This window comes from Somniosus microcephalus, chromosome 13 (assembly GCF_052327205.1).
Source record: "Somniosus microcephalus isolate GS21.2 chromosome 13, FLI_Smic_1.0, whole genome shotgun sequence".
NCBI classification, from domain to species: Eukaryota; Metazoa; Chordata; class Chondrichthyes; order Squaliformes; family Somniosidae; genus Somniosus; species Somniosus microcephalus.
Window position 1 is genome coordinate 87,152,774 of NC_140999.1, and position 26,441 is coordinate 87,179,214.

Genomic DNA, 26,441 nt, shown 5'->3' on the forward strand with positions numbered 1-26,441 from the left:
TTTATTTCTCTTCTTAGGCAGTCCCTCGGAACCGAGGATGACTTGCTTCCACATTAAAAATGAGTTCTCAAGTGACTGATGAGTCCAATGCGGGACCTACAGTCTCTGTCACAGGTGGGGCAGACGGTGGTTGAAGGGGCGGGTGGGTGGGGTGCTTGGGTTGACGTGTGCTCCTTGTGCTGCCTGCACTTGGCTTCCGCTTGCTCCCAGCGAAGAGACTCAAGTTGTTTGGTGCCTTCCCGAATGCTTCTCCTCCACTTTGTGCGGTCTTGGGCCAGGGATTCCCAGGTGTCAGTCGGGATGTTACACTTTTTCAAGGAGGCTTTGAGGGTGTCCTTGAAGCATTTCCTCTACCCACCTGGGGCTCTCTTGCCATGCCGGAGCTCCAAATAGAGCGCTTGTTTTGGGAGTCTCGTATCGGGCATGTGGACAATGTGACCTATCCATCGGAGCTGATCGAGCATGGTCAAAGCTTTGATGCTGGGGATGTTGGCCTGAGCAAGAGCATTGATGTTGGTGCGCCTATCCTGCCAATGGATTTTGCAGGATCTTGCGGAGGCAGCGTTGGTGGTACCTCTCCAGTGCTTTGAGGTGCCTGCTGTACATGGTCCATGTCTCTAAGGCATACAGCAGGGCGGGTATCACTGCTGCTCTATAGACCATGAGCTTAGCGCCGGGTTTGAGGTCCTGATCTTCAAACACTCTTTTTCTCAGGCGACTGAAGGCTGCACTGGCACACTGAAGGCGGTGTTGGACTTTGTCGTTGATGCCTGCCCTTGTTGACAGTAGGCTCCCAAGGTATGGAAAGTGGTCCACGTTGTCCAAGACCTTGTTGTGGATTTTAATAATCGGGGGGCAGTACTGTGTGGCGGGGGCAGATTGGTAGAGGACCTTTGTCTTACAGGTGTTTAGTGTAAAGCCCATGCTCTTGTATACTTCAGTGAAGGTGTTGACGATGGTTTGGAGTTCGACCTCCGAGTGAGCGCAGACGCAAGCGTCGTCTACATACTGTAATTCGACGACAGAGGATGGGACGACTTTGGATCTGGATTGGAGGCGACGGAGGTTGAACAGTTTCCCGTTTGTTCTGTAAATTAGCTCCACTCCAGTGGGGAGCTTACTGAGGGTGAGATGGAGCATTGCAGCAAGGAAGATCGAGAAGAGCGTTGGTGCAATGACACAGCCTTGCTTGACCCCGGTTCATATGTGAATTGGGTCTGTGGTGGAACCGTTGGTCAGGATCACGGCTTGCATGTCGTCGTGAAGCAGGCAGAGGATGATGACAAACTTTTGAGGGTAGCCGAATTTGAGGAGGACACTCCATAGTCCCTCACAGTTGACAGTGTCGAAGGCCTTTGTGAGATCAAAGAAGGCCATGTACAGTGGTTGGTGCTGTTCCCTGTATTTCTCTTGTAATTGATGTGCGGTGAAGATCATGTCCATTGTGCCCCTTAGTGGGTGGAATCCGCATTGCGATTCTGGAAGGAGCTCTTCGGTCACTGGGAGAAGGCGATTGAGGAGGATTCTTGTGAGAGAGATCAGTTTATTTACAAGTAAAATGATACAATAGATGCAAAAGAAAATAGGTGAGATACTGAATAGCACAATACTTAAATAAGTAAATGGGAATTGGTCTAAGAGGTCAATATATCCTTTCAGAAAACTGCCTCTCAGTCATTTGGCATGTAACATCAGTCCCTCCCTACCCACTTCCAACCCAACTACCGTCACTCCCTGCCCCTGGAGGGAACCTCCTTCCAGCTCCCTCACCAACATTGAACAGCTGGAGACTCCTTTGAGTGGCTCCCACTCAGGGCACTGGTTTTACACTCATAGTTTGAAAAGAATTAATAAAGATAAGTCAGGAAGTACTGATTAAGTGACTGAAGCTTGGGTTTTATAAGCCATGATGGTTGCAGGATAAACAAAAGACTCTGGGGAGGGGAAGGAGTAGGTGTAAAGAGTTCTAGAGCTTAGGTCCCTCCTGGAAAAGGTTGAGTTGGAATAGAGGGCAATTTGGATTTGAAGATATTGAGCATGCTGGGCGGAGGACGAGTGCGCAGGACAGTATGAAATTGTAGCTTAATGAGCAGAACGTCAGGGGGCATTGAACATGGTAAAAATACAGAAAGGCAAGAAAGGTTGCAGCAGAGGAGGCGGGAGGGGAGATGAATCCACAGACCGAGCATTTCCTTGTGCTCCGTCGTCTGCAGGCAGAGGTCCTGGATGGGCGCAGGCTAATCCCTGGTGGCAGGCTCCATGGCTGGGGCATTGTGGGTAAGCTGTAGAAGATGGGCCGAAAGTGCGGCCGGATTGGCACCAATTGAGTCTGCAGCAGGTTGTAGGTGAGGCCAGTGTATGTGTTGAGCCCAGGTCCGGGCTGTTTCCTTTCATTGCTAGGGGGATAGAATATAAAAATAGGGAGGTATTGCTTCAGTTGTACAAGGTATTGGTGAGACCGCACCTGGAATACTGCGTACAGTTTTGGTGTCCATACTTAAGAAAGGACATACTTGCTCTCGAGTCAGTACAAAGAAGGTTCACTCGGTTAATCCCGGGGATGAGGGGATGGACATATGAGGAGAGGTTGAGTAGATTGGGACTCTACTCATTGGAGTTCAGAAGAATGAGAGGCGATCTTATTGAAACATATAAGATTGTGAAGGGGTTGGATCGGGTGGATGCGGGGAGGATGTTCCCGATGATGGGTGAAACTAGAACTAGGGGGCATAGTCTTAGAATAAGGGGCTGCTCTTTCAAAACTGAGATGAGGAGGAACTACTTCACTCAGAGGGTGGTAGGTCCATGGAATATGCTGCCCCAAAAAGCTGTAGAAGCTACATCATTACTTCTAGGAAACTGTCTCTTTCTGTTTAAAATTTATGTAAAGGGAATTAAGGGTTACGGGGAGCGGGAATTTGGACATGAGTCTAGGTTCGGATCGGACATGGCCCTGTGGGTAGCGGAGCGGGCCCAGGGGCCGTGTAGCCTGATCCTGCTCCTATTTCGTGTGTCTAATTCTGTTAGATGCAGGAGATGGTTCTGTGAGAGTGGATTGGCGGTTAGGATCAGATCAGCCATGATCTTCTTGAATGGCGGAGCAGGCTCGAGGGGCCGATTGGCCTACTCCTGCTCCTATTTCTTATGTTCTTATTGAAACAGGCTTCTGACACCGTAGAACCGGTGCGAGGAGCGCCGCCCACTTGCGAGACTGCCTGCTGCTTATTTTGCTTTAAAAACGTCGGCTAAACTCCAATCGCTTTAAAAGGGCGGAGCCCTTTCACAGCAGGCGGTGACGTGGCCCGGGCTGGGTCACAAAGAGTCAGGTGATGGCCGGCAGTCTGCCTGTGGCTAGCAGCCGGCCGGGCATAGCCACAAGGAACAGGGGCTTCGGCAGCAGGCAGCGCCGCACGGAGCGGAGACTGCAGCACGCCCCATGGCCACTCACCTAATGTCACTCGCACCGTGAATGGCATCAGCTTCCCAGAGTCTGGGCGAACCCAGCACTATCCAAGGGCGCCCAGCGGCAGTGCCAGAGGCTCGGGCAGCCCCTGCCAATCGCTACACGGGCTTCAAGAACCAGATCCAGCATGTCCTGGGATGGAAGAAAGGGGTAAAGCAGCAACCAGCAGCTGGGAAATCACAGTCAGACCCGGGCACCCAGCCCGTCCTGGGTAAGGGTGCTGGGCCAGAGCATGGTCCCCAGCCTGTCCCCGGTAAGGGTGCTGGGCCAGAGCAGGGTCCCCAGCCTGTCCCAGGTAAGGGTGCTGGGTCAGAGCAGGGCATCCAGTCTGTTCCAGGTAAGGGTGCTGGGTCAGAGCAGGGCCCCCAGCCTGTTCTGAGTAAGGGTGTTGGGTTGGAGCAGGGCACCCACTCTGTACTGGGTAAGGGTGCTGGGTTGGAGCAGGGCACCCAGTCTGTCCCGGTTAAGGGTGCTGGGTTGGAGCAGGGCACCCACTCTGTACTGGGTAAGGGTGCTGGGTTGGAGCAGGGCACCCACTCTGTACTGGGTAAGGGTGCTGGGTTGGAGCAGGGCACCCAGTCTGTCCCGGTTAAGGGTGCTGGGTTGGAGCAGGGTACCCACTCTGTACTGGGTAAGGGTGCTGGGTTGGAGCAGGGCACCCACTCTGTACTGGGTAAGGGTGCTCGGTTAGAGCAGGGCACCCAATCTGTACTGGGTAAGGGTGCTGGGTTGGAGCAGGGCACCCAGTCTGTACTGGGTAAGGGTGCTGGGTTGGAGCAGGGCACCCAGTCTGTACTGGGTAAGGGTGCTGGGTTGGAGCAGGGCACCCAGTTTGTACTGGGTAAGGGTGCTGGGTTGGAGCAGGACACCCAGTTTGTACTGGGTAAGGATGCTGGGTTGGAGCAGGGCACCCAGTCTGTACTGGGTAAGGATGCTGGGTTGGAGCAGGGCACCCAGTCTGCACTGGGTAAGGGTGCTGGGTTGGAACAGGGCACCCAGTCTGTAATGTGTAAGGGTGCTGGGTTGGAGCAGGGCACCCAGTTTATACTGGGTAAGGGTGCTGGGTTAGCGCAGAGCACCCAGTCTGTACTGGGTAAGGGTGCTGGGTTGGAGCAGGGTACCCAGTCTGTCCCGGTTAAGGGTGCTGGGTTGGAGCAGGGCACCCAGTCAGTACTGGGTAAGGGTGCTCGGTTAGAGCAGGGCACCCAATCTGTACTGGGTAAGGGTGCTGGGTTGGAGCAGGGCACCCAGTCTGTACTGGGTAAGGGTGCTGGGTTGGAGCAGGGCACCCAGTCTGTACTGGGTAAGGGTGCTGGGTTGGAGCAGGGCACCCAGTTTGTACTGGGTAAGGGTGCTGGGTTGGAGCAGGGCACCCAGTCTGTACTGGGTAAGGGTGCTGGGTTGGAACAGGGCACCCAGTCTGTAATGTGTAAGGGTGCTGGGTTGGAGCAGAGCACCCAGTTTGTACTGGGTAAGGGTGCTGGGTTAGCGCAGAGCACCCAGTCAGTACTGGGTAAGGGTGCTCGGTTACAGCAGGGCACCCAGTCTGTACTGGGTAAGGGTGCTGGGTTGGAGCAGGGCACCCAGTCTGTACTGGGTAAGGGTGCTGGGTTGGAGCAGGGCACCCAGTCAGTACTGGGTAAGGGTGCTCGGTTACAGCAGGGCACCCAGTCTGTACTGGGTAAGGGTGCTGGGTTGGAGCAGGGCACCCAGTCTGTACTGGGTAAGGGTGCTGGGTTGGAGCAGGGCACCCAGTCTGTACTGGGTAAGAGTGCTGGATTAGAAATGGGCACCCAGCCTGTTGGTAGTTGCAATTCAGGATCAGAGAAGCAGATTCACTTTGTTATTGATGATTTGGAATCAGAAAAAGACATTCAGTCTGTCTTGGGTAATGGCACAGAGTCAGATCAGAGTGTTCAGCCTGACCTGGGTAAGAGCACAGGGTCAGATCAGAGTGTTCAGCCTGTCCTGGGTAAGGACACAGGATCAGATCAGAGTGTTCAGCCTGTCCTGGGTAAGGGCACAGGGTCAGATCAGAGTGTTCAGCCTGTCCTGGGTAAGGGCACAGGATCAGATCAGAGTGTTCAGCCTGTCCTGGGTAAGGACACATGTTCAGAGCAGACTGGCCAGCTGATGATAGGTATGAAACTGGCGCCCGATCCAAAGACTCAGAGTGTTGTTGATTTGAAGCTGGAGTCAGAAGAGCCGCAGCGGGTTGTAGGGATGGGTTCTCGGTCAGTGCAGCACACCCAGTCAGCTGTGGATCGAGGCACAAGATCAAAGCAGCGGATCAGGCCTGCTGTACTTCGGGATGTGAGGTCAGCACAGCACATGCAACCTCTCCTGGCCTGGGACAAGAGGTCGGAGGAGTGCATTCATCTCCCCTTGGGTGTGAACAGGACGACCAAGCAGCACATGCAGCCTTTCAAGTGCCAGGATGTAGGGTTAGAGCCCCGGGCCCAGCCTGCACTAGCTGAGAATGCAGGGCTAGAACGACAAATCTTCATTACTCTCACTCGAAACCTGAGCTACATCTCGGGCCTATATGATAGTGTGCACCTGGCTGATGGATTCGGCCCACAGCATGACCAGCACAGTCCACGAGATGGATCCCACCTTGGTCCAGGTAAAAGGGACTTGCCACCACGTCCGACTGTGCGGAAACGGGCAAAATCCTGCCCAGGTTCCCCAACAGAGAGACGAGTGAATGGCAGAAGGACCAGCAGTAACAGAGTGAGATTTGCTGACTCGCTAGGGTTAGAGTTAACTGAAGTTCGAAGGTATGACACAGCAGAAGACCCAACTGTCCCCGCACATGTCTTCGCTAACCTCAGTATGAGGGAGCCTACTGAACGTGTTATGTGGATGCAGAGTTTAAGACCCGAATTCACCAATCCCAAGGATGATGAAAACTTCACTGAACGAGTGCACAGGCAGAAGGTGTGCCTGGAGACAGTAACGGTGTCAGAAGTGGTTATCAGTGGCACCATCCTGGTCATAAACCTGGCATATCATAAGGAGGTGACAGTCCGTTACACCTGCACTGACTGGAACCTTTTCACCGATGTTCCAGCCTTATTTGAAAGCAGCATTGAAGACAAAATGGACCACTTCACCTTCACACTGAGTCTATCAACTCACATGCTGCAGCCAGGCTCCAGCGTCCAGTTTGCTATCAAGTACACAGTCGACGGAGTAGAGTTCTGGGACAACAACCACAGTAACAATTACAGGCTGACCTACCAGACTTTTCAGATCACTGTCCCCAACGACAGCGAGGACAGCTTGGTCAATTTCATCTGACCATCGACACTTGCAACAACTGAGAACAATGAGGCAAATCAACCTGGAACAGCCCATCAGCCTGGAGGGAATAAACTCCAAAGATGCAGGAAGATCACCAGGAGCTGCCTGCAATACATCAGACGACTAGACATGCTTAATCTTCACAAGTGAAATTCACTTTGGAATCAAGAGGACAATCATGTGAGTTAATTGAAGGACCCTAGAACAATCGAATCAAGATCTGCTGCTGAAATTGGCTGGGACCTCGTAGCAGCAACACAACACAGGCCTGACCTGAGTTTCTGCAGAAAGTGTGGGCACATTCAAGGAGCTGATTCGCATAGTGATGATTCAGTTAATACTGAGCAATATTTGGTTACAGGATAAGTAAGCAGTCTCACCTCGTTATCTCAGTACTGGTGTAAATAAGTGCTCTGTTCTGCACCTTAAGTAATGGCCCTGATCTGGGTGAAGGATGTTGGAAGTCTTTCTGTGCATCTGTCAAGCAGCGAAGTTCTCCAGATTTTGTTAATGTTTGGACCTAGGACAATGACACGATCTGATCTTGAACTGATGATTAAACTATTAACTGGTATTCAGGACTGTCACAATAATTATTGTACTCCAAAAGTGTGTGAGGTATGTGAGGCAGAGTTTCACGGTTAGAAATTTAGACTGATATGTAAATATGTCTTTTATTTTTGAAACGCTTTTTTGCACCAGATTTCACTCTGATGTTGGGAGAGGAATTCCCTGTGTGCCTATTGCACAATCAGCTATTTGCCATTTTTCTGGACCTGTGCTGCACATACAAATATAACGTGTTACTCATCAAGTACTGGACACTGGTGATCCGTGGTGCTTTGAAATACAATTATATATTTTATTATACATATTTAAAAAACAATCTTAAATAAGCCATTTATAGCTTCAGAAAGTGTTGGTAAACTTCAGGGGACCTTGTTACCTGTGGCCATTTTATTATTCTGCAGTATTTTGTAGACAAATGCATTATTAAGTAACCTAATCCTGGACTGCAGCACATAATCTAGGCTGGCACTTCAGTGCAGTACTGAGCGTGCCATAGTTCGAATCGGATGTTAAACTGAGGCCTTGACTACCTACTCATGTGGATGTTAAAGATCCCACAGTGTTATTAAAATAGGAGCAATGGAGCCCTCCCAGTGTCCTGGGTACCAACGACCCGAGTGTGCTGGCCAACGGCACTCCCAGGATACTGGGATTATCCTGGCCAAAACCCAGTGTCCTGGCCATCAACTACCCCGGTGTCCTGGCCAGCTGCTCTCCCGGTGTCCCGGCCAGCTGCTCCCCCGGTGTCCCGGCCAGCTGCTCCCCCGGTGTCCCGGCCAGCTGCTCCCCCGGTGTCCCGGCCAGCTGCTCCCCCGGTGTCCTGGCCATCAACTACCCCGGTGTCCCGGCCAGCTGCTCTCCCGGTGTCCCGGCCAGCTGCTCTCCCGGTGTCCCGGCCAGCTGCGCTCCCGGTGTCCCGGCCAGCTGCTCCCCCGGTGTCCCGGCCAGCTGCTCCCCCGGTGTCCCGGCCAGCTGCTCCCCCGGTGTCCCGGCCAGCTGCTCCCCCGGTGTCCCGGCCAGCTGCTCCCCCGGTGTCCCGGCCAGCTGCTCCCCCGGTGTCCCGGCCAGCTGCTCCCCCGGTGTCCCGGCCAGCTGCTCCCCCGGTGTCCCGGCCAGCTGCTCCCCCGGTGTCCCGGCCAGCTGCTCCCCCGGTGTCCCGGCCAGCTGCTCCCCCGGTGTCCCGGCCAGCTGCTCTCCCGGTGTAACAACAGAAAATGCTGGAAAAACTCAGCAGGCCAGGCAACATCTGTGGAAAGAAATTAGAGTTGACGTTTCGGGTCAAAACCCTTTATCAAGACTAAAGAGGCACAGGGAATGAAATAGATTAAGAGGCCGGGCTGGGAGAGAACAAAAGAGAAGAGACATTAAAAGGTATTCAAAATGAGACGAGATGGTGATAGGACTAGTGGAGACAAAAGACAGCTCAGATTAGGTGTGAAATGTGCTGGCTGAATGGGAGACAGCTGCCATGAGGGAGAGAGAAAAAAAAGGAAAAGGGGGGAGGGAAAAACCAAAACAAAGGTGTGGATAAAAAAATAAGTGAAAATGTAATAGGGGCCGAGGTTATGATCTGAAATTGTTGAACTCGATATTGAGTCCGGAAGGCTGTAAAGTGCCTAATCGGAAGATAAGGTGCTGTTCCTTGAGTTTACGTTGAGCTTCCGTGGAACAATGGAAGAGGCCAAGGACAGTGAGGTCCGAGTGGGAATGGAGCGGTGAATTAAAATGACAGGCGACCGGAAGCTCGGGGTCCCCCTTATGGACTGAACGGAGGTGTTCCGCAAAGCGGTCACCCAATCTGCGTTTGGTCTCCCCAATGTAGAGGAGACCACATCGTGAGCAGCGAATACAGTATACTAGATTGCGAGAAGTACAAGTAAATCGCTGTTTCACCTGGAAGGGGTGTTTGGGGCCCTGGAAAGTGGGAAGGGGGGAGGTATAAGGGCAGGTGTTACATCTCCTGCACTTGCACGGGAAGGTGCCAGGGGAAGGTGCTGGGGGTGATAGAGGAGTGGACTAGGGTGCCTCGGAGGGAGCGGTCCCTATGGAATGCTGAAAGGTGAGGGGAAGATGCATTTGGTGGTGGGATCACTTTGGAGATGGCGGAGGATGATCTGTTGAATGTGGAGGCTGGTGGGGTGAAAGGTGAGGACAAGGGGAACCCTATCGTGATTCCGGGAGGGAGGGGCAGTGGTGAGGGCAGAAGTGCGGGAGATAGAACGGACATGGTCGAGGGCCGTGTCAACCACGGTCGAGGGGAATCCTCGGTTGAGGAAAAAGGAAGACATGTCGGAAGCACTGGTGTGGAAGGTGGCATCGTCGGAGCAGATGCGGCGGAGACGGAGAAACTGGGAGAATGGAATAGAGTCCTTACAGGAGGCGGGGTGGGAGGAAGTGTAGTCCAGGTAGCTGTGGGAGTCAGTGGGCTTGTAGTGAATATTGGTCAATAACCTATCCCCAGAGATGGAGACAGAGAAGTCGAGGAAAGGAAGGAAAGAGTCAGAGATAGACCATGTGAAGGTGAGGGAAGGGTGGAAATTGGAGGCAAAGTGAATGAAAATGTCTAGTTCAGGACTCTCCCGGTGTCCCGGCCAGCTGCTCTCCCGGTGTCCCGGCCAGCTGCTCTCCCGGTGTCCCGGCCAGCTGCTCTCCCGGTGTCCCGGCCAGCTGCTCTCCCGGTGTCCTGGCCTACACCCCTTCTAATGCCCTGGCCAACTGCTACCACAGTGTTTTTGCGAATGCCCAGTATCCTGGCCCAACACCCAGTGTTCTGACAAATGCCCAGTGTCCAGGCTAACACTATTCTGGCCAACATCTCTCCCAGTGTTCTGGCCATCAACCCTCCAAGAGTCCTGGCCAATACTTCTCCCAGTATCCTGGCTAACACCCCTTTCAAAACCCTGACAAACAGCTCCCACAATGTCAATGAACAGCTCCACCAGTGTCCTGGCCAACAGCTCATACAGTGTTCTGACCAACAGCCCATATGGCCCCTAAAGCCTACTCTGCCATTCAATAAGATCATGGCTGATCTTTGACTTCAACTCCACTTTCCTGCCTGATCCCATACCCTTTGATTCCCCTAGAGTCAAAATATCTATTTCAACCTTGAATATACTCAACAACTCAACATCCACAGCCCTTTGGGGAAGAGAATTCCAAAGATTCACAACCCTCTCTGGGTGAAGAAATTCCTCCTCATCTCCATCTTAAATGGCTGATACCTTATCACAGAATTCACAGAATTCACAGAAACCCCACAGTGCAGATAGAGGCCATTTCGGCCCATCGAGCCTGCACCGACACATATCCCACCCGATCCCCGTAATCCCTACCCCAACACATATCCTGAGACTATGTCCCCTAGTTCTAGACTCTCCAGCCAGGGGAAACAATCTCTCGGCATATATCCTCTCAATCCCCCTCAGAATCTTATATGTTTCAATGAGATCACCTCTGAATCTTCGAAACACCAGAGAATATAGGCTCAATCTACTCAATCTCTCCTCATAGGCCAACCCTCTCATCCCAGGAATCAATCGAGTGAACCTTTGTTGCACTCCCTCTATGGTAAGTATATCTTTCCTTAGATAAGGAGACCAAAACTGTGCACAATACTCCAAGTGTGGTCTCACCAAGGCCCTGTACAATTATTGCAAAACTTCCCTACTCTTGTACTCCAACCCTCTTGCAATAAAGGCCAACATGCCATTTGCTTTCCTAATTGTTTGCTGTACCTGCCTGATAACTCTGTGTTTCCTGTACTAGGACACCTAAATCTGAACACCAACAGTTTCTCACCATTTAAAAAAGAATCTGCTTTTTTATTATTCCTACACCCGAGGGTTCTAAAAGAGGTGGCTGCAGAGATAGTGGATGCATTGGTTGTGATCTTCCAAGATTCCTTAGATTCAGGAAGATTCAAAGTGAATAACCTCACATTTCCCCACATTATACTCCATCTGCCACGTTACTGCCGAATCACTAAACTGTCTATATCCCTCTGCAGGCTCTTAGCCTCTTCCTCACAGCTTATTTTCCCACCTAGCCTTGTATCGTCCGCAAACTTGGATACATTGCACTCAGTCACTTCATCTAAGTCATTAATATAAATTGTAAATAGCTGAGGCCCGGACATTGATCCTTGCGGCACCCCACTAGTTACAGCCTGCTAATCTGAAAATTACCTGTTTATAGAAACATAGAAGATAGGAGCAGGAGTAGGCCATTTGGCCCCTCGAGCCTGCTCTGCCATTCAATGCGATCATGGCTGATCATCCAAATTCAGTACCCTGTCCCTGCTTTCTCCCCATACCCCTTGATCCCTTTAGCCTAAAGAAATATATCCAACTCCTTCTTGAATATATTTAATGAATTGGCCTCTATTGCCTTCTGTGGTAGAGAATTCCACAGGTTCACCACTCTCTGGGTGAAGAAATTCCTCCTAATTTCTGTCCTAAATGGCTTACCCCTTATCCTTAGACTGTGACCCCTGGTTCTGGACTCCCCGACCATCGGGAACATCCTTCCTGCATCTAGTCTGTCCAGTCCTGTCAAAATTTTATAAGTTTCAATGAGATCCCCTCATTCTTCTAAACTCCAGTAAGTATAAGCCTAATTGACCCAATCTCTCCTCATATGTCATTCCTGCCATCCCAGGTATCAGCATGGTGAATTTTCACTGAACTCCTTCCATGGCAAGAACATCCTTCTTCAGATAAGGTGACCAAAACTGCACACAATACTCAAGATGTGGTCTCACCAAGGCCCTGTACAACTGCAGCAAGACATCCTTGTTCCTGTACTCAAACCCTCTCGCTACGAAGGCCAACATACCATTTGCCTTCTTAGCCGCCTGCTGCACCTGCATGCTTACCTTCAGCGACTGGTACACAAGGACACCCAGGTCTCGTTGCACTTCCCCTCCCAATTTATTGCCATTCAGATAATAATCTGCCTTCCTGTTTTTGCCACCAAAGTGGATAACCTCACATTTATCCACGTTATATGGCATCTGCCATGTTTCTGCCCAATCACCCAAGCTGTCCAAATCATCCTGGAGTTTCTCGGCATCCTCCTCGCAGCACACACGCCCACCCAGCTTTGTGCCGTCTGCAAACTTGGAGATATTACATCTAGCTCCCTTGTCTAGATCATTAATATATATTGTGAATAGCTGGGGTCCAAGGACTGATCCCTGCGGTACCCCACTAGTCACTGCCTGCCACTCAGAAAAAAATCCATTTATTCCAACTCTTTGCTTTCTGTCTGCCAACCAGTTCTCTATCCAAGTCAATACCTTGCCCCCAATCCCATGTGCCTTAACTTTACATGCTAATCTCTTATGCGGTATCTTATCGAAAGCCTTCTGAAAGTCCAAATACACCACATCCACTGGTTCTCCCTTAACTATTTTACCAGTTACATCCTCAAAAAATTCCAGTAGATTAGTCAAGCACGATTTACTTTTTGTAAATCCATGTTGACTTTGTCCGATCCTGTCGGCTTACCAGTCTGTAATTCCCCGTTTTCTCTCTACCATCTTTTTTGAATAGTGGGGTAACATTAGCTACCCTCCAATCCATGGGTACTGTTTCAGATTCCATTGAATGTTGGAAGATGATCAGCAATGCATCTACTATTTCTAGGGCCACTTCCTTAAGCACCCTAGCATGTAGATTATCAGGCCCTGGGGATTTATCGGCCTTCAATCCCATCAATTTCCCTAACACCATTTCCCTACAAATACTGATTTCTTTCAGTTCCTCCCTTTCATCAGACCCTATGTTCCCTGACATCTCTGGGAGGTTATTTGTGTCCTCCTTTGTGAAGACAGAACCAAAATATGTATTTAATTGGCCTGCCATTTCTTTGTTCCCCATTATAAATTCCCCTGATTCTGACTGCAAGGGACCTACACTTGACTTCACCAATCTTTTTCTCTTCACATATCTATAAAAGCTTTTACAGTTAGTTTTTATGTTCCCTGAAAGCTTACTCTCATTCTGTTTTCCCCTTCTTAATTAATCCCTTTGTCCTCCTTTGTTGAATCCTAAACTGCTCCCAATCCTCAGGTTTACTGCTTTTTCTGGCCAATTTATATGTCCCCTCCTTGGATCTTATGCTATCCCTAATTTCCCTTGTTAGCCATGGTTGAGTCACCTTTCTTGTTTTATTTTTATGCCAAACTGGGATGCACAAATTCTGTAGTTCATCCATGCAGTCTTTGAATGTTTGCCATTGCCTTTCCACCGTCAACCCTTTGAGTGACATTCCCCAATCAATCCTACCCAACTCGCGCCTCAGACCATCGTAGTTTCCTTTATTTAAATTCAGGACCCTAGTCTCTGAGTCAACTGCTTCATTCTCCATCTTAATGAAGAATTCTATTATATTATGATCGCTACTCTCTGTTTTCTGTTCGTTAACCAAGATCTATCCATGCTAATACATTACCCCAACCACATGCGCCCTTATCTTGTGTAATAACCTTTTATGTGGCACCTTATCGAATGCCTTTTGGAAATCCAAATATACCACATCCACTGATACCCCTTTATCTACCCTACTAGTTACATCCTCAAAAAACTCTTAATAAATTTGTCAAACATGCTTTCCCTTTCATAAAACCATACGAACTCTGCCTAATCATATTATAATTTTCTAAGTGCCCTGTTCCCACTTCCTTAATAATGGATTCCGGCATTTTCCTGATGACCGATGTCAGGCTAACTGGCCTGTAGTTCCCTGTTTTCTCTCTCCCTCCTTTCTTGAATAGTGGGGTTACATTTGCTACCTTCCAATCCACTGGGACCATTCCTGAATCTAGGGAATATTGGATGATCACAACCAATGTAGCCACTATCTCTAATGCCACCTCTTTTAGAACCCTAGGATGTAGACCATCAGGTCCAGGGGATTTATCGGCATTTAGTCCCATTAGTTTCTCCATGAGTTTTTCTCTACTGATATTAATTATTTGAAGTTCCCTTGGTTCCCACTATTTTTGGTATACTTTTTTGTGTCTTCCAATGTGAAGACAGATACATATTTGTTTAAAGTCTCTGCCATTTCCTTTTCCCCCAATATAATTTCTCCTGTCTCAGCCTCTAAGGGACCAAAGCTTGCTTTTGCTACTTTCTTCCTTTTTACATACTTGTAGAAGCTCTTACAATCTGTTTTTATATTTCTTGCTAATTTACTCTCATATTCGATTTTCTCCCTTTTTATCAGTTTTTTGGTCATCCTTTGCTGGTTTCTAAAGCTCTCCTAATCCTCAGGCTTACTACTATTCTTTGTGTCTACTATTATTGTGACACTACTCATAGTGTCCTGACCAACAGCACACACAGTGAACTGGCCAACGGCCAGTATCAAGGCCAACAGCTCTGCCAGTGTCATGGCCAACATCTCTCCCAGTGTCCTGGCCAGCAGTCATCCCATTTTCCGAGCCAACAACTCTCCCAATGTCCTGTCTAACACTTGTCCCAATGCCCTGGGCAGACCCCTCCCAGTCAAGCTCTCCCAATGTCCTAGCCAACAGGCATCCCAGTGTCCTAGCCAACACCCAGTGTCCTGGCCAACAGCTCTCCCAGTGTCCTGGCCAACAGCTCTCCCAGTGTCCTGGCCAACACCCAGTGTCCTGGCCAACAGGCATCCCAGTGTCCTGGCCAACACCCAGTGTCCTGGCCAACAGGCATCCCAGTGTCCTGGCCAACACCCAGTGTCCTGGCCAACAGCTCTCCCAGTGTCCTGGCCAACAGCTCTCCCAGTGCCCTGGCCAACAGCTCTCCCAGTGTCCTGGCCAACAGCTCTCCCAGTGTCCTGGCCAACAGCTCTCCCAGTGTCCTGGCCAACAGCTCTCCCTGTGTCCTGGCCAACAGCTCTCCCAGTGTCCTGGCCAACAGCTCTCCCAGTGTCCTGGCCAACAGCTCTCCCAGTGTCCTGGCCAACAGCTCTCCCAGTGTCCTGGCCAGCAGCTCTCCCAGTGTCCTAGCCAACAGCTCTCCCAGTGTCCTGGCCAACAGCTCTCCCAGTATCCTGGCCAACAGCTCTCCCAGTGTCCTGGCCAACAGCTCTCCCAGTGTCCTGGCCAACAGCTCTCCCAGTGTCCTGGCCAACAGCTCTCCCAGTGTCCTGGCCAACAGCTCTCCCAGTGCCCTGTCCAACAGCTTCCCCTGTCTTCTGGCCAACGACCCTCCCACTGTACCGGCCAATGCCCCTCCCAATGCCAACAGCTCTCCCAGTGCCCTGGGCAGCCCCCCTCGAAGTGTCCTGGCCAAAACTCTCCCTGTGTCCAGGCCTACAGCTGTCCCAGTGTCCTAGCAAACACCCAGTATCTTGGCCAGCACCTCCAACAGTTTACCCAGCATTTTGTCCAACACCTTCCCTCAGTGACATGGCCAGCAGCTCTCCCAGTGTCCTAGCCAACACCAGGTGTCCTGGCTAACACCCCTCCCAGTGTCCTCAGAAATACTCAGTGCCCTAGTCAATACCCACTATTGTGGCCAACAACTCTCAAGTGTTCTAGGCAACAGCTCTCCCAGTGTCTTAGCAAACACCCAGTGTCCTGGCCAACAACTCCCCCAGTAACCTGACCAACAGCTCCCTCAGTAACCTGACCAACAGCTTTTCCAGTGTCCTGGTCAACAGCTCCCCCAGTATACTGGCCAACAACTCCCCCAGTAACCTGACCAACAGCTCTCCCAGTGTCCTGGTCAACAGCTCCCCCAGTATACTGGCCAACAACTCCCCCAGTAACCTGACCAACAGCTCTTCCAGTGTCCTGGTCAACAGCTCCCCCAGTATACTGGCCAACAGCTCACCCAGTGTCCTGGTCAACAGCTCTCCTAGTGTCGTGGCCAACAGCTCTCCCAGTATACTGGCCAACAGCTCCCCCAGTAACCTGACCAACCAACAGCTCTCCCAGTGTCTTAGCAAACACCCAGTGTCCTGGCCAACAGCTCCCCCAGTATACTGGCCAACAGCTCCCCCAGTAACCTGACCAACAGCTCTCCCAGTGTCCTGATCAACAGCTCTCCCAGTGTCCTGACCAACAGCTCCCCCAGTAACCTGACCAACAGCTCTCCCAGTGTCCTGACCAACAGCTCTCCCAGTGTCCTGGTCAACAGCTCTCCTAGTGTCGTGGCCAACAGCTCTTCAAGTGTTCTAGCCAACACCCCTCCCAGTGTCCTAGGCAGCCCCCACCAGTGTCCTGGCCAACAGCTTTCCCAGTGTCCTGACGAACACCCTTCCCAGTGTCCTGGCCATCTCCCAGATTCTTGGCCTACACCTACCCCTGAGTTCTGGCCAACAGCCCTTCAAGAGTGCTGGCCAATACTTCTACCAGTATCCTCACCAACACCCCTCCCAATGTCCTGGCCAACAATTGCTACAATTGCCTAGGCCAACAGCTCCCACACTGTCTTGCCAACACACAATGTCCTGGCCAACAGCTCCCAGAGGCCTGGCCAACAACTCTCCCAGTGTCCTGGCCAACATACCACCCAATGCATTGGCCAAAAGCTCCCCAGAGTCCTGGCCAACACCCAGTGTCCTGGCCAACTACTCCCCCAGTGTCCTAGCCAACAACCAGCTTACTGGCTCTGTCAGTATCCTGGTGAACACATCTCCCAGACTCATGGCCAATAGCTTCCCCCAGTGTCCTGGCCAACAGCTCTCCCAGAGTCCTGGCCAACAGCTCTCCCAGAGTCCTGGCCAAAAGCTCTCCCAGTGTCATGACCAATTCCCAGTGTACTTGCCAACAGCTCTCCTAGTGTCCTGGCCAACATGCTGACCAGCAGATCTCCCACTGTCCTGACCAACACCCAGTGTCCAGGCCAAAAGCTCCCCAGGGACCTGGCCAACATCCTTCACAGTGTCCTGGCCAAATCCAGCGTCCTGGCTGACAGCCATCTCAGTGTCCTGGCCGAAAGGTTCCACAATTTCCTGCGCAACAAAACTCCCTGACCAACAGCTAATCCAGAGTCTTAGTCAACACATCGACACTGCCCTGATTTACAGTGAGTAACACTGGCACTGCCCTGATTGACAGCGTGTAATACTGGCACTGCCCTGATTTACAGTGAGTCACACTGGCACTGCCCTGATTTATAGTGAGTCATACTGGCACAGCCTTGTTTTACACTGTGTCACCATGCACTGATTTATGGTGAGTCCCACTGGCACTGCCCTGATTTACAGTGAGTCACACTGGCACAGCTGTGACTTACAGTGAGTCACACTGGCACTGCCTTGATTTATAGTGAGTCACACTGGCACTGCCCTGATTTACAGCGAGTCACACTGGCACTGCCCTGATTTACAGTGAGTCACACTGGCACTGCCCTGATTTACAGTGAGTCACAATGGCACATCCGTGACTTAAACTGTGAGTCACACTTGCACTGCCCTGATTTACAGTGAGTCACACTGGCACTGCCATGATTTACAGTGAGTCACACAGGCACTGCTCTGATTTACAGTGAGTCGCACTCGCACTGCCCTGGTTTATAGTGAGTCACACTGCCCTGATTTACAGTGAGTCACACTGGCACTGCTGTGAATTACACTGTGTCATACTGGCACTGCCCTGATTTACACTGAGGTGCACCGGCACTGCCCTGATTTACAGTAGTCACACTGGCAATGTCTTGATTTACAGTGTTTCACACTGGTACTGCCCTGATTCAAAGTGAATCAGACTGGCACTACCCTGATTTACAGTGAGTCGCCAGGCCCTGATTTATGGTGAGTCCCACTGGCACTGCCCTGATTTACAGTGAGTCACACTGGCACTGCCCTGATTTATGGTGAGGCACACTGGCACTGCCCTGATTTATGGTGAGTCACACTGGCACTGCCCTGATTTACATTGAGTCAAACTGGCACTGCCCTGATTTACAGTGAGTCACACTGGCACTGCCCTGACTTACAGTGAGTCACACAGGCACTGCTCTGATTTACAGTGAGTCGCACTCGCACTGCCCTGGTTTACAGTAAGTCACACTGCCCTGGTTTACAGTGAGTCACACTGCCCTGGTTTACAGTGAGTCACACTGCCCTGATTTACAGTGAGCCACACTGGCACTGCTGTGAATTACACGGTGTCATTCTGGCACTGCCCTGATTTACACTGAGGTGCACCGGCACTGCCCTGATTTACAGTAGTCACACTGGCAATGCCTTGATTTACAGTGTTTCACACTGGTACTGCCCTGATTCAAAGTGAATCAGACTGGCACTACCCTGACTTACAGTGAGTCGCTAGGCCCTGATTTATGGTGAGTCCCACTGGCACTGCCCTGATTTATGGTGAGTCACACTGGCACTGCAATGATTTATGGTGAGTCACACTGGCACTGCCCTGATTTACATTGAGTCACACTGGCACTGCCCTGATTTACAGTAAGTCACACTGACATTGCCGTGACTTAAACTGTGTGTCACACTGGCACTGCCCTGATTTACAGTGAGTCACACTGCCCTCATTTATAGTGAGTCACACTGGCACTGCCCTGCCTTACAGTGAGGCGCACTGGCACTGCTCTGATTTACAATGAGTCACACTGGCACTGCCCTGATTTACAGGGAGTCACATTGCCCTAATTCACAGTGAGTCACACCGGCACTGCCGTGATTTACAGCGAGTCACATTGCTCTGATTGATGGTGAGTACCACTGACACGGCCCTGATTTACAGTGAGTCGCACTTCCCTGATTTACAATGAGTCCCAATTGCACTGCCCTGATTTATAGTGATTCACACTGCCCTGATTTATAGTGAGTCACTCCGGCACTGCCCTGAGTTACAGTGAGTCACACTGGCACTACCCTGATATACAGTGAGTCAATCTGGCACTGCCCTGATTTACATTGAGTCACACTGGAACTGCCCTGATTTACATTGAGGCGCACTGGCACTGCTCGGATTTACAGGGAGTCACATTGCCCTAATTCACAATGAGTCACACCGGCACTGCCGTGATTTACAGCGAGTCACCCCGGCACTGCCGTGATTTACAGTGAGTCACATTGCCCTCATTGATGGTGAGTCCCACTGACACGGCCCTGATTTACAGTGAGACGCACTGCCCTGATTTACAATGAGTCCCAATTGCACTGCCCTGATTTATAGTGAGTCACTCTGGCACTGCACTGAGTTACAGTGAGTCACACTGGCACTACCCTGATATAAAGTGAGTCACAACGGCACTGCCCTGATTTACAGTGAGGCACACAGGCACTGCTCTGATTTACAATGAGTCACACTGGCACTGCCCTGATTTACAGGGAGTCACATTGCCCAGATTGATGGTGAGTCCCACTGACACGGCCCTGCTTTACAGTGAGTCGCACTGCCCTGATTTACAATGAGTCCCAATTGCACTGCCCTGATTTATAGTGAGTCACTCTGGCACTGCCCTGAGTTACAGTGAGTCACACTGGCACTACCCTGATATACAGTGAGTCACAGCGGCACTGACCTGATTTATGGTGAGTCACACTGCCCTGGTTTACAGTAGTCACACTGGCACTGCTGTGTCTTACATTGAGCCACTCTGCCACTGCCATGATTTACATTGAGTCACACTGGCACTGCCCTGATTTACAGTGCTCACACATCCCTCATTTATAGTGAGTCACACTGCCTTGGTTTACAGTCAGTCACACTGGCACTGCTGTTTCTTACAGTGAGTCACTCTGGCACTGCCCTGATTTACAGTGAGGTGCACTGGCACTGCTCTGATTTACAGTGAGTCACACTGGCACTGCCCTAATTTACAGGGAGTCACATTGCCCTAATTCACAGTGCGTCACACCGACACTGCCGTGATTTACAGCGAGTCACACCGGCACTGCCGTGATTTACAGTGAGTCACATTGCCCTGCCCTGATTTATAGTGAGTCACTCTGGCACTGCACTGAATTACAGTGAGTCACACTGGAACTCCCCTGATATACAGTGAGTCACAGTGGCACTGCCCTGATTTACGGTGAGGCACACTGCCCTGGTTTACAGTAGTCACACTGGCACTGCCCTGAATTACATTGTGTCACTCCGGCACTGCCGTGAATGACAGCGAATCACACTGGCACTGCACTGACTTACAGTGAGGCACACTGGCACTGCCCTGATTTACAGTGAGTCACACTGGCACTTCTCTGATTTACATTGTGTTACACTGGCACTGCTGTGTCTTACAGTGTGTCACAATGGCACTGCACTGATTTACATTGCATCACACTGGCAGAGCACTGATTTACAGTGAGTCACACTACTCTGAGTTACCTTGAGTCACACTGGCACTGCCCTGATTTACAGTGATGACACTTCTCTGATTTACAGTGAGTCGCACTGGCACTGCCCTGATTTAAAGTGAGTCACACAGGCACTGCCCTGATTTACAGTGAGGCGCACTGGCACTGCTCTGATTTACAATGAGTCACACTGGCACTGCCCTGATTTACAGGGAGTCACATTGCCCAGATTGATGGTGAGTCCCACTGACACGGCCCTGCTTTACAGTGAGTCGCACTGCCCTGATTTACAATGAGTCCCAATTGCACTGCCCTGATTGATAGTGATTCACACTGCCCTGATTTATAGTGAGTCACTCTGGCACTGCCCTGAGTTACAGTGAGTCACACTGGCACTACCCTGATTTACAGTGAGTCACAGCGGCACTGACCTGATTTATGGTGAGTCACACTGCCCTGGTTTACAGTAGTCACACTGGCACTGCCCTGAATTACATTGTGTCACTCCGGCACTGCCGTGATTTACAGCGAATCACACTGGCATTGCCTTGATTTACAGTGTGTCACACTGGCACTGCACTGACTTACAGTGAGGCACACTGGCACTGCCATGATTTACGTTGAGTCACACTGGCACTGCCCTGATTTACAGAGAGTCACACTGCCCTGATTTACAGTGAGTCACACTACTCTGAGTTACCTTGAGTCACACTGGCACTGCCCTGATTTACAGTGATGACACTTCTCTGATTTACAGTGAGTCACACTGGCACTGCTCTGATTTATAGTGAGTCACACTGGCACTGCCCTGATTTACAGTGAGGTGCACTGGCACTGCTCTGATTTACAATGAGTCACACTGGCACTGCCCTGATTTACAGGGAGTCACATTGCCCAGATTGATGGTGAGTCCCACTGACACGGCCCTGATTTACAGTGAGTCGCACTGCCCTGATTTATATTGATTCACACTGCCCTGATTTATAGTGAGTCACTCTGGCACTGCCCTGAGTTACAGTGAGTCACACTGGCACTAACTTGATATGCAGGGAGTCACAGCGGCACTGCCCTGATTTACAGTGAGTCACACTGGCACTGCCCTGATTTACAGTGAGTGACACTGGCACTGCCCTGATTTACAGTGAGTCACACTGGCACTGCTGTGTCTTACAGTGAGTCACTCTGGCACTGCCCTGATTTACATTGATCACACTTCCCTCATTTAGAGTGAGTCACACTGGCACTACCCTGATTTACAGTGAGTCACACAGGCACTGCTCTGATTTACATTGAGTCGCACTGGCACTGCCCTGATTTACAGTGAATCACACTGCCCTGATTGACAGTGAATCACACTGACACTGCCAAGAATTGCAGTGTGTCATACTGGCAATGCACTGATTTACAGTTAGGAACACCGGCACTGCCCTGATTTACAGTGAGGCACACTGGTACTGCCCTGATTCACAGTGAGTCACACTGGTACTGCCCTGATTTACAGTAGTCACACTGGCACTGCCCTGAATTACATTGTGTCTCTCCGGCACTGCCGTGATTTACAGCGAGTCACACTGGCATTGCCTTGATTTACAGTGAGTCACACAGGCACTGCTCTGATTTACAGTGAATCACACCGGCACTGCCCCGATTTACAGTGAGTCACACCAGCACTGCACTGATTTACAGTGAGTGACACTGGCACTGCCCTGATTTACAATGTGTCACACTGGCACTGCTGTGTCTTACAGTGTGTCATACTGGCACTGCCCTGATTTACATTGCATCACAATGGCAGAGCATTGATTTACAGTGAGTCACACTACTCTGAGTTACATTGAGTCACACAGGCACTGCCCTGATTTACAGTGAGGCGCACTGGCACTGCTCTGATTTACAATGAGTCACACTGGCACTGCCCTGATTTACAGGGAGTCACATTGCCCAGATTGATGGTGAGTCCCACTGACACGGCCCTGACTTACAGTGAGTCGCACTGCCCTGATTTATATTGATTCACACTGCCCTGATTTATAGTGAGTCACTCTGGCACTGCCCTGAGTTACAGTGAGTCACACTGGCACTAACTTGATATGCAGGGAGTCACAGCGGCACTGCCCTGATTTACAGTGAGTCACACTGGCACTGCCCTGATTTACAGTGAGTGACACTGGCACTGCCCTGATTTACAGTGAGTCACACTGGCACTGCTGTGTCTTACAGTGAGTCACTCTGGCACTGCCCTGATTTACATTGATCACACTTCCCTCATTTAGAGTGAGTCACACTGGCACTACCCTGATTTACAGTGAGTCACACAGGCACTGCTCTGATTTACATTGAGTCGCACTGGCACTGCCCTGATTTACAGTGAATCACACTGCCCTGATTGACAGTGAATCACACTGACACTGCCAAGAATTGCAGTGTGTCATACTGGCAATGCACTGATTTACAGTTAGGAACACCGGCACTGCCCTGATTTACAGTGAGGCACACTGGTACTGCCCTGATTCACAGTGAGTCACACTGGTACTGCCCTGATTTACAGTAGTCACACTGGCACTGCCCTGAATTACATTGTGTCTCTCCGGCACTGCCGTGATTTACAGCGAGTCACACTGGCATTGCCTTGATTTACAGTGAGTCACACAGGCACTGCTCTGATTTACAGTGAATCACACCGGCACTGCCCCGATTTACAGTGAGTCACACCAGCACTGCACTGATTTACAGTGAGTGACACTGGCACTGCCCTGATTTACAATGTGTCACACTGGCACTGCTGTGTCTTACAGTGTGTCATACTGGCACTGCCCTGATTTACATTGCATCACAATGGCAGAGCATTGATTTACAGTGAGTCACACTACTCTGAGTTACATTGAGTCACACAGGCACTGCCCTGATTTACAGTGAGGCGCACTGGCACTGCTCTGATTTACAATGAGTCACACTGGCACTGCCCTGATTTACAGGGAGTCACATTGCCCAGATTGATGGTGAGTCCCACTGACACGGCCCTGACTTACAGTGAGTCGCACTGCCCTGATTTATATTGATTCACACTGCCCTGATTTATAGTGAGTCACTCTGGCACTGCCCTCAGTTACAGTGAGTCACACTGGCACTGCCAAGAATTGCAGTGTGTCATACTGGCAATGCCCTGATTTACAGTGAGGCACACCGGCAGTGCCCTGATTTACAGTGAGGCACACTGGTACTGCCCTGATTCACAGTGAGTCACACTGGCACTGCCCTGATTTACAGTAGTCACACTGGCACTGCCCTGAATTACATTGTGTCACTCCAGCACTGCCGTGATTTACAGCAAGTCACACTGGCATTGCCTTGATTTACAGTGAGTCACACAGGCACTGCTCTGCTTTACAGTGAATCATACCGGCACTGCCCCGATTTGCAGTGAGTCACACCAGCACTGCACTGATTTACAGTGAGTGACACTGACACTGCCCTGATTTACAATGAGTCCCAATTGCACTGCCCTGATTGATAGTGATTCACACTGCCCTGATTTATAGGGAGTCACTCTGGCACTGCCCTGAGTTACAGTGAGTCACACTGGCACTACCCTGATATACAGTGAGTCACAGCAGCACTGCCCTGATTTACGGTGAGTCACACTGCCCTGGTTTACAGTAGTCACACTGGCACTGCCCTGAATTACATTGTGTCACTCCGGCACTGCCGGTGATTTACAGCGAATCACACTGGCATTGCCTTGATTTACAGTGTGTCACACTGGCACTGCACTGACTTAGTGAGTCACACTGGCACTGCCCTGATTTACAGAGAGTCACACTGCCCTGATTTGCAGTGAGTCACACTGGCACTACTCTGATTTATAGTGAGTCACACTGGCACTGCCCTGATTTACAGTGAGGCACACTGCCCTGATTTACAATGAGTCCCAATTGCACTACCCTGACTTACAGTGAGTCGCCAGGTCCTGATTTATGGTGAGTCCCACTGGCACTGCCCTGATTTATGGTGAGTCACACTGGCACTGCAATGATTTATGGTGAGTCACACTGGCACTGCCCTGGTTTACATTGAGTCACACTGGCACTGCCCTGATTTACAGTGAGTCACACTGGCACTGCCCTGATTTACAGTGAGTCACACTGGCACTGCCCTGATTTACAGTGAGTCACACTGCCCTCATTTATAGTGAGTCACACTGGCACTGCCCTGCCTTACAGTGAGGCACACTGGCACTGCTCTGAGTTACAATGAGTCACACTGGCACTGCCCTGATTTACAGGGAGTCACACCGGAACTGCTGTGATTTACAGCGAATCACACCGGAACTGCTGTGATTTGCACTGCGTCACACCAGCACTGCCCTGATTTACAGTGAGTCACATTGCTCTGATTGATGGTGAGTACCACTGACACGGCCCTGATTTACAGTGAGTCGCACTTCCCTGATTTACAATGAGTCCCAATTGCACTGCCCTGATTTATAGTGATTCACACTGCCCTGATTTATAGTGAGTCACTCCGGCACTGCCCTGAGTTACAGTGAGTCACACTGGCACTACCCTGATATACAGTGAGTCAATCTGGCACTGCTCTGATTTACAATGAGTCACACTGGCACTGCCCTGATTTATAGTGAGTCACTCTGGCACTACCCTGAGTTACAGTGAGTCACACTGGCACTACTTTGATATATAGTGAGTCACAGCGGCACTGCCCTGATTTACAGTGAGTGACACTGGCACTGCCCTGATTTACAGTGAGTCACACTGGCACTGCTGTGTCTTACACTGAGTCACTCTGGCGCTGCCCTGATTTACATTGTGTCACACTGGCACTGCCCTGATTTACATTGATCACTCTTCCCTCATTTATAGTGAGTCACACTGGCACTACCCTGATTTACAGTGAGTCACACAGGCACTGCTCTGATTTACATTGAGTCGCACTGGCACTGCCCTGATTTACAGTGAGTCACAATGCCCTGCTTTACAGTGAGTCACACTGCCATGATTGACAGTGAATCACACTGGCACTGCCAAGAATTGCAGTGTGTCATACTGGCAATGCACTGACTTACAGTTAGGAACACCAGCACTGCCCTGATTTACAGTGAGGCACACTGGTACTGCCCTGATTCACAGTGAGTCACACTGGCACTGCCCTGATTTACAGTAGTCACACTGGCACTGCCCTGAATTACATTGTGTCACTCCGGCACTGCCGTGATTTACAGCGATTCACACTGGCATTGCCTTGATTTACAGTGAGTCACACAGGCACTGCTCTGATTTACAGTGAATCACACCGGCACTGCCCCGATTTACAGTGAGTCACACCAGCACTGCACTGATTTACAGTGAGTGACACTGGCACTGCCCTGATTTACAGTGTGTCACACTGGCACTGCCCTGATTTACAGTGAGGCGCACTGGCACTGCTCTGATTTACAATGAGTCACACTGGCACTGCCCTGATTTACAGGGAATCACATTGCCCAGATTGAAGGTGAGTCCCACTGACACGGCCCTGATTTACAGTGAGTCGCACTGCCCAGATTTACAATGAGTCCCAATTGCACTGCCCTGATTGATAGTGATTCACACTGCCCTGATTTATAGTGAGTCACTCTGGCACTGCCCTGAGTTACAGTGAGTCACACTGGCACTACCCTGATATACAGTGAGTCACAGCGGCACTGCCCTAATTTACAGTGAGTCACACTGGCACTGCCCTGATTTACATTGAGTGACACTGGCACTGCGCTGATTTACAGTGAGTCACACTGCCCTGGTTTACAGTGAGTCACACTGCCCTGATTGACAGTGAATCACACTGGCAC

General features: G+C 50.7%; 2 protein-coding genes across 5 annotated transcripts in view; one reads left to right on the plus strand and one right to left on the minus strand.

The window, feature by feature from the left end:
- The first annotated feature begins 3,321 nt into the window (after positions 1–3,321).
- LOC147108465 (uncharacterized) lies at positions 3,322–7,343 on the plus strand. Its single transcript, XM_086005103.1, has one exon. The coding sequence runs from the start codon at positions 3,470–3,472 to the stop codon at positions 6,764–6,766; it is 3,297 nt and encodes a 1,098-aa protein (XP_085861229.1). The 5' UTR covers positions 3,322–3,469; the 3' UTR covers positions 6,767–7,343.
- Positions 7,344–7,607: 264 nt separating this feature from the next.
- LOC147108466 (uncharacterized) overlaps positions 7,608–26,441 on the minus strand; it is an 84,743-nt gene continuing 65,909 nt past the window's right edge. For all 4 annotated transcript variants that reach the window (XM_086005104.1, XM_086005105.1, XM_086005106.1 and 1 more), the window contains exon 2: positions 7,608–8,585. In XM_086005104.1, the coding sequence (XP_085861230.1) occupies positions 7,992–8,585 (594 nt within the window). In that variant the 3' untranslated portion in view covers positions 7,608–7,991. The remainder of the gene's footprint in view (positions 8,586–26,441) is intronic.

Coding starts and splice junctions, on each gene's coding strand:
- LOC147108465 (XM_086005103.1), top strand. CDS start 3,470: ATGGCATCAGCTTCCCAGAGTCTGGGCGAACCCAGCACTATCCAAGGG.